The sequence below is a fragment of the Hyperolius riggenbachi genome, chromosome 4 (assembly GCF_040937935.1).
Source record: "Hyperolius riggenbachi isolate aHypRig1 chromosome 4, aHypRig1.pri, whole genome shotgun sequence".
Lineage (NCBI taxonomy): Eukaryota > Metazoa > Chordata > Amphibia > Anura > Hyperoliidae > Hyperolius > Hyperolius riggenbachi.
This window is the reverse complement of record NC_090649.1, coordinates 466,282,625-466,297,491: the sequence shown is the minus strand read 5'-3', so window position 1 is coordinate 466,297,491 and position 14,867 is coordinate 466,282,625. Positions and strand designations below refer to the sequence as shown.

Sequence of the window (14,867 nt, the reverse complement as noted above, 5' to 3'; positions counted from 1 at the left end):
TATTCCTGTGATACAATGAGGGCAGCCATGTTCTGTTTGTCACATTGTCACAGACTGAGGGCTGGAGATGCTATCAGCTTGCCTGTGTGTTAATTCAGTCCCCTCTCCTCCTCCCTCCTCCCCTCTGCCTCTGAAATAAATGGCTAGTAACCTCCTCCTGCCCAGACTGAGCTCCCATAAACCCTTGCTACAGTGCCAAGGCACAAAAGGAGCTGTGGGCGAGGCTTGTTCAGTTTATAGGGAATTAGAGTGTTAAAACAAAACAAAAAAAGTATTTGGCTTGAAGAATGCCCTATAAACTATATGAAAGGAACACAATTATGCAATGAGTAAAAGTTTATCTCGGATCCACTTTAAAATAAATGTAAACACGTACAAATAAGAAGTACATTTCTTCCAGAGTGAAATGAGACATGAATTACTTTTCTCCTATGTTGCTGTCACTTACAGTAGGTAGTAGTAATCTGACAGAACCATCAGGTTTTGGACCAGCTCATTTCCTCATGGGCGAGTCTCAGTATGGCCTTTATTCTTTATAGAGACACTCCCTGAAGAGGATTTATCCAAATGTGCTGGCCAGCCTCCCTACTCACTGCACACTTTAATGGCACTTGGATGGAGCAACATGCCATTGCCGCGTGCGTTTTGTAAACATGTGAAATCATGTTCACTGCACATCCAATGAAAGTAAATGCGTTTATTTCACGTTTGCATACGGGGGGAAAAAACGTAATTCGTGCAGAATAAGTTTGCACATCACATGCAAATTCCAATTGACTTGATTAGCTGTTAAAAAGGCTACAGAGTTGAAAAGGAATGACACCCCCCCCCCCCCCCCCCAGGGAATTCAAGGGCAGTAGTAGAGAGTAAATATGTGTAAAGTAAACATTGCAGGAGAAGAGAGAGGCAGCAGTGAGTAAATTATAGAGTCTGTGCCTGATACATGATAAACGCATATTAAAGTGGACCCAAAATAAAAATACAAGATTTCAGAAATAAAATCTACTTTCTAAATTATAAGAATCAGCTGCATGATGACAATTATAAAATATTTTACATTTACTGGAGAAACCCCTCCCTTACTTTCAAATTGCCAGGACAGAATCCGGCAAACTGGTGGTGTAGATGGTGTCCAGCAAAGGAGGAATTGCTAATGGCTGCCACCTGTATAACCCTAGTTATGAAAAGAGAAGGGTGAAAAGCAGGCACTGAAATGCTCATAGCCTTGAAGGAGTGTTTACCGTATTTATCTTGTATGTGTCAGAGTGGTTCAACTAAATATTTTGAATTAAAAAAATGTTTGGTTTGGGTCCGCTTTAACTGTCTCAAAAAAACAGGAGAGATCCTTCGTAATACTTTGCAAGTGTCCCTGCGTCCTCTCCGTTTGTCAGCGCTTTTGCGCATGTCAAGCACTGACAGCTGTTGGGACAGGACGCAGGGCGGGCCGGCTGAGCGGGTGGGCATGTGTGCGCGTGGTGGGAGCACGTGTGCACACGACAGGTGGGTGCGCGCGTGTTGGTGACAGACCTAGAGCCCATTTTCAAACGGGCTTAGGTCACTAGTAGACAAATAAAATGTGTGGGTTTAATGTACGCTAGAACTATTTACAATAAAGCTATAATGGATAAATAGTGTATTTTTTCATTTTTTTTAATCCTTATTTTCCGTTTTTAAAGGACACATCCGAGCACTATAAAAATAAAAAATCCACTTACCCCGGGCTTCCTCCAGCCCCTGCTAGCCGTCCTGTGCCCTCGCCGCAGCTCCGCTCACTGATGGTGGCCTGGGTCCCCTCCGGCGCAAGATGCCCCCTGTGCATGCGCAAGCAGCTCTCAAAGCCGCACTGACATCATCCGGACTGTACTGCGCAGTAGTTCTGTCCCTGCATAGTACAGTCCGGATTACGTCAGCGTCACCAGTGAGCCGCATGCTTGAGCGCAGGAGAAGCCGACGCGGAAGCCAACCTGGCGAGGTCAGCATCTCCACCGGAGGGGACCGAGAGCTACCGGAGCTGTGGCGAGGGCACAGGACGGCTGGAGGAAGCCCGGGGTAAGTGGATTTTTTATTTTTAGGGTCCTCGGACCTTCCCTTTACTATGCATACAAAATAAGGCAATTACTTAAAAGCCCCATCTGTACTATGCGATTCTATTACGATTCTATTTACGATCCAATTAAATCAGACATGTCCGATCGGGATTCGATTCAATTTGATTTGCCATTGCAAAACAATCACAAATCGAATTGAATCAAATCGAATCCCGATCGGACATGTCTGATTTAATCGGATCGTAAATAGAATCGTAATCTGTGGCTGGAATGTGTAATGGTTAAGGGCTCTGCCTCTGACACAGGAGACCAGGGTTCGAATCTCGGCTCTGCCTGTTCAGTAAGCCAGCACCTATTCAGTAGGAGACCTTGGGCAAGTCTCCCTAACACTGCTGCTGACTATAGAGTGCGCCCTAGTGGCTGCTGCTCTGGCGCTTTGAGTCCGCCAGGAGAAAAGCGCGATATAAATGTTATTTGTCTTGTAATCGAATCGCACAAAGAATCGTACCGTGTAGATTGGGCTAAAAAAAAAAAAAAAACTAATTTATCCTGAAAAAAATATATAGATAGATAATTTAGGGGTGATAAGGTTATTGCTAAAGTAATCGGAGCTGCTCTGAACTGTGAAAGCAACCTCAGAAGTGAAGTGGTTATCAGTACTTGTACACAGACACAAGCAAGCAGTGCTAGTAAGTGCTGCATGAGATATAGGACAGCTGTTGTCCCCGGGTTTGGTCTGCTTATTTCCTTTACTTCTTTTTCTCCCATCAGGTTTTATTAATGCACTGGATGGAGGAACTCAGGACAACAAGCTGCGGTTTATCCAGAACTTCAAGTGGACGGACACCCTGCAGGGCAATGTTGCCAGGTGCGCGGTGATAACAATGTCAGTCTGTTCTATAACTGGATGTAAAAATGTCTCTATTGTCCAAAGTAAGGGCTGGTTCAGACGGACGTTTGGAGGCGTCGCGTTCGTTGGCGTTGCGTTCATGATGCGTTCAGGCTTTCAGCAGCGTTCGCATTGCGTTCGGATGCGGTCGCGTTTTTTCTTCCCCTAGAGGGACATTACCCCTCGCGGTTAACCGCCCCTGGAAGCAACATGTAGCTTCCAGGGGCTCCTTGAACGCCAGTGAAAATCGGGACCCGAACGCCGCGTTTGTGCAAACGCGCGTAAAAGCTTGGTACAAACGCTCCCATTCACTTGAATGGGAGCGTTTAACGCCAAGCCCCGAACGCTGGCAGCAAACGCTCTGCAAACGTCCGTCTGAACCAGCCCTAACCTTTCAGGTGCTTTATTTCATTTCCAAACCTGCATCAGGCTCATTCACCCTGGCAGGGGTAGTGTATGGTGTCGGCTACAGTGGTGTATGGTGTGACTCCACCCCATTCACTATAAGGGCCCGGTCACACTAGCAGTGGTGTATGGTGTGACTCCACCCCATTCACTATAAGGGCCCGGTCACACTAGCAGCAGTGGTGTATCGGTGACTCCGCCCCATTCACTATAAGGGCCCGGTCACACTAGCAGCGGTGGTGTATGGTGTGACTCCACCCCATTCACTATAAGGGCCCGGTCACACTAGCAGCGGTGGTGTATCGGTGACTCCGCCCCATTCACTATAAGGGCCCGGTCACACTAGCAGCGGTGGTGTATGGTGTGACTCCACCCCATTCACTATAAGGGCCCGGTCACACTAGCAGCGGTGGTGTATCGGTGACTCCGCCCCATTCACTATAAGGGCCCGGTCACACTAGCAGCGGTGGTGTATGGTGTGACTCCACCCCATTCACTATAAGGGCCCGGTCACACTAGCAGCGGTGGTGTATCGGTGACTCCGCCCCATTCACTATAAGGGCCCGGTCACACTAGCAGCGGTGGTGTATGGTGTGACTCCGCCCCATTCACTATAAGGGCCCGGTCACACTAGCAGCGGTGGTGTATCGGTGACTCCGCCCCATTCACTATAAGGGCCCGGTCACACTAGCAGTGGTGGTGTATGGTGTGACTCCGCCCCATTCACTATAAGGGCCCGGTTACACTAGCAGCGGTGGTGTATCGGTGACTCCGCCCCTTTCCCTATAATGGCCCGGTCACGGTAGCAGTGGTGGTGTATGGTGTGACTCCACCCCATTCACTATAAGGGCCTGGTCACACTAGCAGCAGTGGTGTATGGTGTGACTCCGCCCCATTCACTATAAGGGCCTGGTCACACTAGCAGCAGTGGTGTATGGTGTGACTCCACCCCATTCACTATAAGGGCCCGGTCACACTAGCAGCGGTGGTGTATCGGTGACTCCGCCCCATTCACTATAAGGGCCCGGTCACACTAGCAGTGGTGGTGTATGGTGTGACTCCGCCCCATTCACTATAAGGGCCCGGTTACACTAGCAGCGGTGGTGTATCGGTGACTCCGCCCCATTCACTATAATGGCCCGGTCACGGTAGCAGTGGTGGTGTATGGTGTGACTCCACCCCATTCACTATAAGGGCCCGGTCACACTAGCAGCGGTGGTGTACCGGTGACTCCGCCCCATTCACTATAATGGCCCGGTCACAGTAGCAGTGGTGGTGTATGGTGTGACTCCGCCCCATTCACTATAAGGGCCCGGTCAAACTAGCAGCGGTGGTGTACCGGTGACTCCGCCCCATTCACTATAAGGGCCCGGTCACACTAGCAGTGGTGGTGTATGGTGTGACTCCGCCCCATTCACTATAAGGGCCCGGTCACGCTAGCAGCCGTGGTGTATCGGTGACTCTGCCCCATTCACTATAAGGGCCCGGTCACACTAGCAGTGGTGGTGTATGGTGTGACTCCGCCCCATTCACTATAAGGGCCTGGTCACACTAGCAGCGGTGGTGTATTGGTGACTCCACTCCATTCACTATAAGGGCCCGGTCACACTAGCAGCGGTGGTGTATTGGTGACTCCACTCCATTCACTATAAGGGCCCGGTCACACTAGCAGCGGTGGTGTATGGTGTGACTCCGCCCCATTCACTATAAGGGCCCGGTCACACTAGCAGCGGTGGTGTATCGGTGACTCCTTGCCAGCCACAGTGGCATGGTACCAGGGAATAGTGGGGGGGACACTTTGAAATCTAGTGTTAGTTCTAAATGACCGCTATTGCCCAGCAGTATGTAGCCCTGGAATGCCAAGCTTCACCAGTGTCCACACACTTTACTTTTTTAGTCAACCCTGAGGGACAATTTTGGAAAGTTCCATGCCGTGTTCGGAGATGGTTTAAGCAAGCGTCCCATAAAAATCTATCCTACCAGTAGGCCCTGAGCCCACTGCTTAGTTTATAAAAACTCATTAAATGCATTTCAAAAACATATTAAAGATGCATGCGTTTCTATAAATGCAGCAGTGGGCTCAGGCCCTTGGAGTCAGTTGAGTGAACTTTGGTCACAATGGACTCCGTTACCAGAGATTTCTAGAGGAAACAATGCACTTTCTTGGCAGCTAAGTTGTTCCTGAACAGGGATTGACAACGAGATGCAAATAATTCAAAGCTGGTGCAAGATTATGCAAATTCTGTATACAACTTGAAAATCACTGCTTGAATGAATGCAGTGTGATGTAATGTGATTGACAATACTGCCACCTTGTGGTCTGTACGTGTTTCTGTGGTAATGCTCATGTAGCAGTATCTCTGTAGCTAGTATTCCTGGTGCCCTCTCTACAAGCAGGCCTTCAATTTACAAGTTGGAGATTAGCCCCACCCTTTCCTGCACTTAGCCCTGCCCCATTGGTTTAAAGTGGACCTGAACTCAGAACTCCTCGCTGCTCTAAAAGATACACAACAGCATAATAACCTTTAAACAAAAAATATTTCTTTGTTCCAGCTGATACAAATCCCAAAATAATTCTGCACAGTTTCTACTTCCTGATTCATGGAAGCAGACATATTGTTTACAGCCTGTACTTTCAAATCTGCTTATCTGCCCTAAGCAGTCATGTGACATGGGGGAGATCAAATTACAACTAATGATTAGACACAGATGGGGGAGGAATTAGACAGGCTAAACTCTTGAAATACATACAGGGTGCATTTCTGTTATGTTTTCCTTGTGTCCTGTGCAACAGTTCAAGTCCACTTTAACTTTCTAATAATTGGGTTTCAGTTAGAGTATTTCTTATTGACTGGTTATGTGGATAGGAAAAAAATTCCTTTTTAATAAAACTTGTTTGTTTTTTTTATCATATTTACTTTTATTTAAAAAATAAATTCAAAGTACCTTGGACAGCATTTCTTGATGCCCTCATTTTACCTCCAGGGATGTTCAGATCCTTGTGGACCTGCTTATCTCTGGGTCAGAGCCTGGCCACACTGCAGTAATGCAGAGTCACCACTGTAGTGGGCTAGTTTATGCAGAAGGGTGTGTCCTGCTGAAGCCACGCCTCCTGGAAATGACAACCTATGCAAATGAGCACATTGCGCTCAGTCTTTAGGAGGAGGTAAAGATTGCTGGTCACCCTATTACCCCTCATATAAAGTTGCTGACTGTCCAACTCAAAACCTTTGGAGCCAGAGCCTTCTGTCATGCTGCCCCTACCCTTTGGAATGCCTTGCCACACCCAGTGAAGACAGCTCCAACCCTGGAGGCATTTAAATCAAAACTGAAACAACACCTGTTTAGTCTGGCATTTATGATCACGTAACTTTTTCCCCTGTAACCCTTCACAAACAGCAACTACTGTATGTACTGATCTGAGACAAGCTTATGCGCTTTGGTTGCTGCGTTACAAATGTGTGATAAATAACACACGGCGCTATATAAATACTAAATAATTATAATAACTGACTTTTATGATTATGCATGTCGTCCTCACTGCATGTCTGTATTGTTTCTCTGCAGTTCTCAGCAGGACGCCGAGTTTGAGCTGATCTCCATGGCATTTAACGTGGCTCTGTGGTATACCAAATATGCCTCGCGACTGGCTGGGAAGGAAGAGTGAGTATATCGGGGGAATGTTACATCTCACTTACCACAGCTTCTCCAGATCAGAGGCCACATATTACTGGGCTGCATCAGTGCGGACGTGAAGTCCAGCCATGCCAAGATGACACAAAGGAATAGCTGCAGTAACATACACCCCCCCCCCCCCCCCTGATGATTGATCTGTTTGAGAAAAGGAATAGATTTCTCATGTAAAAGGGGGTTTCAGCTACTGATTGGGATGAAGTTCAATTCTCGGTCACAGTTTCTTTTTAAACTCAAAATGTAAGCTCTTAGGTACATAGAAGAATATTCTGAAGCATTCCAGGTGTGCGAAAACGTTTAATTTCAAAGCAGAGAGTTGTACAAGTTTATACTTCTCTGCTGATCCGCAAATGTAATCACTTTCGCTTTAAGCTCTCTGCCTGGTCTCTTTTCTCTGCTCCCCCTACCTGCCCTGCTGAAAAGACATGTCGCCATGGCAACAACTGACCAGTCACTTCAGCAGAGGAGGGAGCAGACTGAAGAGACCAAAGAGCTCCTAACCAGCATTGATTACATTTTCCGATTAGCAGAGCAGTATAACCTTGTACTGCTCTCTGCATTGAGAATTAATGTTTTTACCCACCAGGAATGCTTTAAAATGTTCTTGCATGTACAGGTAGTTCCCTGTTCATGAATAATACAGGGACTGTAGGTTTGTTTTTAACTTGAATTTGTTCTTAAGTCAGAACACTTTGCCATCTCTGTCCCCTATACCTCCTCTGTGCCTCCAGTGTCACCCACTATGTCACCTCTGTCCCCCTGTTCTCTTAGTGCCCCCCTCTGTATCACCTCTGCCTCCACTAAGACCCTGTGTACCACCTCTGTCCCCCTTGCCTCCTTCTTTCCTTGTGATAGTCATTATGTACTAACTTCACTTTCACATAACATTTAGCGATCACAATTATACGTAATTACGATTGTGAAATTGAATTGATTTCACATTATCCACACAAACTTCCAGCCAGATGCATTATGGGTTATACCTGAGGGTGTGACTGCTAGACAATGCTTCGTATTGCTCAGTCTGTCCGCTCTGCCTTTCCTTACAGCATCACGGAAGACGAGGCCAAAAATGTCCACAAAAGTATGAAGGTTGCTGCAGGAATTTTCAAACATTTAAAGGTGAGACAGTTGCACGTTGTTTTGGGCTGGGCATTCCAGTTACCCCTGGTTCTTGTGTGTAAATTTTGTTTTTGGATACCCCGTTTCAGATATTTTCTTTATTAGGGTATGTCATTTTTTTTCTTTTCTTTGCCCAGGAAGCTCACATCCCTAAGCTCATCACTCCAGTTGAAAAGGGGCGGGACTTGGAAACCCGGGTGATTGACGCTTATATCATCCAATGCCAGGCAGAGGCACAGGAAGGTATGGGGGGACCTCTCTGCTGACCTGTTATTATTTATGCCGTACTTTAGGATTCATTTTTACAGTTGCATTTCATAGAAGTGAGATTTTAAAGGAAACCCGAGGTGAAAATAAACTAATGAAATAAACAAATGTATCTATCCTCCTTCTCCTAAAAATGACTTTTCAAGGTATTCCACAGTTTTATTTTATATTTAAATCTACTTTTTAAGTTTTTACTGTTTTATTGTTTTTGCTCAATGACACATTCATTGACGTATGCAGGAGCTAAAATCTATGAACGATTGACCCTTTTTATCTTTTCCTGCTCTCAAAAGCCATTTTCTGCTAGGAAAGTTGTTTTATAGTTGTAATTTCTTATCATTGAGGGTCACATTGTAGTCTGACCGAGTCCTCACTCCGACAGGAACTGCCACTTGCATACCTGATGTATGAAGGTGGCATACATGGCATGATGTATGAACTCTTTCAAGCAGAGAAAGAAAAAAAGGAACACAGCATAGTTATTTGTGTGCTAGGCACTGTACATACACATGTCTATCTCATCATGTCACATGTCACCTCAGGTATCCTTTAAAATATTATTATATATATATCACTCAAGGTAAAAACAAACTGATGAGATAAACAGTTGTGATTTGTCACAATGTTCTCCTTCTCATCCTCTGCACAGTGACCATCGCTCGGGCCGTTGAACTGAAGCACAATCCGGGATTAGTAGCCGCACTGTCCTATGAAACCGCCAATTTTTACCAGAGAGTCGGTAAGTACACTGGTGGCAGCTACAAAAAAAAAACGCTCATAGAGGGAATGCAAAATGAGATAAAAATGAATGTGTGTATGTGTAGATATAGATCGTATACAAAAGTGAGTACACCTCTCACATTTTTGAAAAAAAAAAATATATATTATCTTTTCATGGGACAACACTGCAGATGACACTTTTGACACATTGTGAAGTAGTCAGCGTACAGCTTATATAATGGTGTAAATTTGCTGTCCTATTAAAATAACTCGATGCAAAGCCATAAACCTCCCTGCTGTTATGATCATTTCCAGATTTAGTGTCTAAAAGCCGTGAAATTTTTTTCACAAGCTTTTTTCACAGGACCATTAAAAACTAGAAAAATAAAAACCATACCACAGAGAGATCTGCAGCAGCTCCTGCATATAACTCACTCAGGCACGGGATTACCACTCTGAGCTGCGGATTTCCGTCCCGAGCCTGACTCGGGGTTACCGCTAAAGAGGTTGATGACTAAAACACTGGCAAAAGTGAGTGCATCCCTAAGTGAAGGATGTCAAAATTGTGCCCAAAGTGTCAATATATTGTGTGCCCACCATTATTTTCCTGCACTGTCGTAACTCTCTTGGTGGATCAAACTGAAGGAATGTAGTAGCAAACATTTCTTTATCTATCTTCTATTTCTTAAAGGAATACTGTAGAGGGGTCAGGGAAAAATTAGTTGAACTTACCAGAGGCTTCTAATGGTCACCTGCAGACATCCTGTGCCCGCGCAGCCGCTCACCGATGCTCTGGCTCTGCCTCCGGTTCACTTCTGGAATTTCAGACTTTAAAGTCTGAAAACCACTGCGCCTGCGTAGCCATGTCCTTGCTCCCGCTGATGTCACCAGGAGTGTATAGCACAAGCCCAGTATGGTCTGTGCCTGCGCCCGTGCGCTCCTAGTGACATCAGGGGACATCAGGGGAAGCGAGGACACAGCTACGCAGGCGCAGTGGTTTTCAGACTTTAAAGTCTGAAATTCCAGAAGTAAACTGGAGGCGGAGCATCGGTGAGTGGCTGCGCGGGCACAGGATGTCTATCGGGGACCATTAGAAGCCCCGGGTAAGTTCAGCCCATTTTCCCCTGACCCCCCTACAGTATTCCTTTAAAGGAAACCTGGGAGGGGGGTAGGGTAAAATTCATACATACCTGAGGCTTTCCCCAGCCCCCTTCAGACCTTTGGCTCCCTCACCATCCTCCCAGGCCACCACAATTCTCCGCTAGGGTCCTCTGACATTTCTCCAGTCGGGGAGTACTGCACATGCCCAGTTTAGCCTCACGCTCCCCCATTGTGCTCACATCGCCAGGAGTGTCCTGCGCAGGTGCAGAACGCTCCTGGCAAAGGGAGTGTGATGGTGGCAAACTCACAGCTGAGCTGCGCATGCACCGACAGTAGAGATATCAGAGGACCTTAGCTGTGGATGGAAGCGGCCTAGGAGGATGGTAAAGGAGCCAAAGGTCTGAAGGGGCAGGGGCAGCCCCAGATATGTATGAATTTTACCCCCACCCTGTCTCCGGTACATGTTATCCTCTCACTTTGCAAAGTTCCTTTTTAAAGGGCAGATGTTGCTCTCCTTTAGCTGGCTGCCTGTCACGATTGTGGAACTTTCCCCGTGATCAGCGCACAACGCGTGCGCTGACACGGCGGAGATCCTCCACAAGCGTATAATTTGCAGGAACCCAGCAAAAGGTGCTATGCACCTGTAGAGGGAAATTCCTGTCGGCAGATGGCGCTGGGGAGTGCAGAGGAACCAATCCTCTGTACCTCCACAAGTGCCAGACAGGAATTGTACGAAGCGCAGAACGCAATCGCAAGAGAGGCGATTGCGAATGAGATTGAGCAAAAGGGATAGGTTGTATGTGTGTGCGCCAATCCAGTCGCCACTCCGCGACCGCGCACACACAACAGCAGATACGAAATAGGAACGCGATCGCGAGAGGTGCGATCGCGAGACATGACACAAGGCAGAACAGAATAGAATACGAGGGTAGCAAAGGCACAGCAAATACAATAAGGAGATACGGAAAATAACAACCGCTAGCTAACCGCGAACACCGCACTCATTCGCAACAGTGCACGCGGTTATGCGCGATCTCCACGTGATAAGCACAATAGAGACAAGCACGCCTAACTAACCATAAACAGACAAACATGAAACAGGGGACGCGAGCGCTTGCTTAACGGTTACCTCACCGAGCCTGTAGCAAGCGCAGCGGACAAGACAGACACACGAAAAACAAGAACTAGGCAGGAAGGATCCACCGCTCTTCCGCCAGAGCAAGTGTGATCCAAGCAGGAACACAGATCAGAAAGATCCTCAGCCGCTAACGCTAGCGGCTAGTGCGATCTCAGCAAGACAGAACGATTCGCTATCAACCGCCGTTGGTGACAGCGCAATCGCGACCGACAAGACAGAACAGAAGGATCCCCAGCGCCAGCACAAAGTAGCTAGCGCGATCCCAGGAAACAGAACAGAAGAGACAGCTGGTAGCAACCGCTGCACCAGCTATACTCCAAGAACACAGATCAGAACCATTTCCTGTCAACCACCATAGGGACAGGACAATGGCAAACAGGCAAGACAAGACAGAACAGGCAATACAGACAATACAACCTGACTGGGCTAGAAGGGGAGCCTAAAGCAACCCCCAGGAATTAACTATACTAGATAGCAATGGCTGACACTCCAGCAGTGTCCATCAGGAACTGAGCAAGGAAGGGAAATGACCAGCAAAGCACTGTGGGAAAGACATAGTACTTATAGTACACGCCTCCAATGAATGTGGCCAGGCAATTTGCATGACAACGTATGCAAATTCCTCTGCAAGCACAAGCTGCAAAACTGACAGAAACTCTTCTTTCCAGAGTCCTGCAGCATGCAAACTTACACAATGGTCAAAGGGCTGCCTGTCTGCACAGGCAGCTGAGCAAATCATCACACTGCCATTACTGTAACACAGGCTGGGAATTGACATTGGTTGTATGTGGCAGGAAAATGTGCAGTATAAATATGAGGATGATTGTTACTCTTGTTAGGAGTATTTCCAGAAAGCAGATTAGTGTGACCTTTTCTGTCTGCTGCAGATCACACCCTCACCAGCCTGGATCCGGAGTACATTGCAAAGTGGAAGAGTTACACCCAGCTGAAGATGTGCTTCTATATGGCCTATGTAAGTAGCCTGTCCTGTCGCTCCCCTCCAGCCTGTAAGGGACCTCCGGATCAGACTTGTTCTCTCTGTCAAAGTACAGTAGAATCCCTTTATAGTAACTAGTTTACTATATCAGAAGTTCACCATATCAGAAATTGTCATACTCTAGTCTAGAACATAAAGTATACGTTAGTGCTGTATCTTAATTCAGTTAAAAATTGGGAGTCACATTTTCTTTTCAATGCTTCAGCAAGCGAGCACAGGCAGTACCTGTTCAAGCAGGTCTGAGGGGAGGAGCAATGTAGTGACCTCACTGCATCCTATCCCAGCAGGTCTGAGGGGTGGGGCAATGTGGTGACCTTACTGCATCCTTCTAGAGCAGGTCTGAGTGGAGGCGCAATGTGGTGACCTCACTGCATCCTGTTAGAGCAGGTCTGATGGGCGGGGCAATGTGGAGACCTCACTGCAGCCTTCTAGAGCAGGTCTGAGTGGAGGGGCAATGTGGAGACCTCACTGAATCTTATTACAGCAGGTCTGAGGGTTGGGGCAATGTGGTGACCTCACGGCATCCTGGTCAAGTAGGTCTAAGGAGTGAGGCAATGTGGTGACCTCATTGCATCCTGTTCTAGCAGATCTGATGGGAGGAGCAATGTGGTGACCTCACTGCATCCTATTCCAGCAGGTCTAAGCCACTCCCCAGCAGCTTCTCAACTCTGCACTAGAGGTCCAGGCTCACTGTCCTGTGACCGCAGTCAGCCTGGAGCTCTAGCGGTGAATTACAAAACTGATGAGTAGAGGTAGCTATGCTTTTTGGCAGTGGCTGGATGGTGTGCAGTGGCTGGATGGTTAAGGGCTCTGCCTCTGACACAGGAGACCAGGGTTCGAATCTCGGCTCTGTCTGTTCAGTAAGCCAGCACCTATTCAGTAGGAGACCTTAGGCAAGTCTCCCTTACACTGCTACTGCCTATAGAGCGCGTCCTAGTGGCTGCAGCTCTGGCGCTTTGAGTCCGCCAGGAGAAAAGCGCAATATAAATGTTATTTGTCTTGTCTTGCCATTCTTCCAATGCATATCACCCATGGATGGGCCAACCCTCCCCACTTTAAAGTGTAACTGTAAACCTAAAAAAAAAAAAAAACACAGTTTCACTTACCTGGGGCTTCCCCGAGCCCCCAGCAGCCGTCCTATCCCGCGCCGGTCCTGCACAATCCTCCATTCTGCCGCCGCCAGCTAGTTTTGTTACTGTCGACTTACAAGTTGACAGCAACTGTGCAAAGTTTTCTTCGCGTATATACTATAATAGCAGGACGCTATTGAGGACTGGAACGCACCCGGGGCGCACAGGCGCAGTTGCAGTCAACTTGTAAGTCGACTGTAACAAAACTAGCTGGCGGCGGCAGAACGGAGGATCGTGCAGGACCGGCGTGGGGCAGGACGGCTGCTGGAGGCTTGGGGAAGCCCCAGTTAAGTGAAACTGTTTTTTTTTAAAGTTTACTGTTCCGCTTTAGGCCCAAGATCTCCATATACATAAGTTTGCCTTATCTGCTGTGATTTACGGTACTTTTCCTGTTCACCAGATTTTAGAAATTGTCATTTTTTTTGAATAGTCAAAAAGTTTTATAAAACAACCAGAATGTTATACAATACCAGTGAAGTAGAAATGTGTATTGACTATTTTGCTGTCTCCTTCCTGTTGACATTGATGATTATTCGCTTCCTCCGTAGGCATACTGCTATCATGGCCAGACTCTTCTGGCCGCCGACAAATGCGGAGAAGCAATAAGGTCCCTACAGGAGTCTGAGAAATGTAAGTATTGTACTGGAGATGGATTATTAAACTGTTGGTTTACTTGCACTTGGGAATCGTTCACACTGCAGGCGTTTTCTTACTTTTTTTCACCTAAGTGCGCTTTTTAAAATCGCCCCCTGAACGCCTGTGCAATGAATGTCTATGTGAGAAGGTTCATATCGGCACGGGTCGTGCGCTGTGTGGTCAGTAAAGCACTGCGCAGACCATTTTCGGAGCGATTCCGCCTCAAATGGAAGGTGTAGGAAAAAACGCAAAACACTCACAAAATCGCTTTGTTTAGCGATTGTGTTCGCGGTTTTAAGAATAAATACATTATATTTATTCTTTTCCGGGTCTTTTACGTCAGGGAGTGAATTAAAAAAAACGCTCAGGAAAAGCGCTTAAAGTGTTTTTAACAAAAATGCAATGCCCACCCAAGCGCCTGGAAAGTTTAAAAAAAAAATCGCCTCACAAAAAGGGCAACTCAGATGGACACTCGATTGGAACGCAATGTGAACGAAGCCTTAAAGGACTTCCGAGGTGACAAATTAAATCTACCTTTCCTTACCTGGGGCTTCTTCCAGCCCTTAGAAGTCATTTGTCTCCCTTGTCGCTGCTCCTGTCTTCTCCGGGGTCACGCAGGCAGCCTCTAAGGATCGCCAACCCCCGACATCTTATGTGCACCCCCACCGTAGGAGGACGGGCCCACATCACCAGTACAGTACTAACAGTACTACGCCTTACT

The 14,867-nt window shown here is 47.1% G+C and overlaps 1 protein-coding gene across 2 annotated transcripts in view; it reads left to right on the top strand.

Moving 5' to 3' along the window:
* Positions 1-14,867, top strand: part of BROX (BRO1 domain and CAAX motif containing) — a 46,206-nt gene that overhangs the window by 16,233 nt on the left and 15,106 nt on the right. For both annotated transcript variants that reach the window (XM_068232870.1, XM_068232871.1), the window contains exons 4-10: positions 2,820-2,916; positions 6,910-7,005; positions 8,085-8,157; positions 8,295-8,400; positions 9,074-9,163; positions 12,271-12,356; positions 14,059-14,140. In XM_068232870.1, coding sequence (XP_068088971.1) covers positions 2,820-2,916; positions 6,910-7,005; positions 8,085-8,157; positions 8,295-8,400; positions 9,074-9,163; positions 12,271-12,356; positions 14,059-14,140 — 630 coding nt within the window. The remainder of the gene's footprint in view (positions 1-2,819; positions 2,917-6,909; positions 7,006-8,084; positions 8,158-8,294; positions 8,401-9,073; positions 9,164-12,270; positions 12,357-14,058; positions 14,141-14,867) is intronic.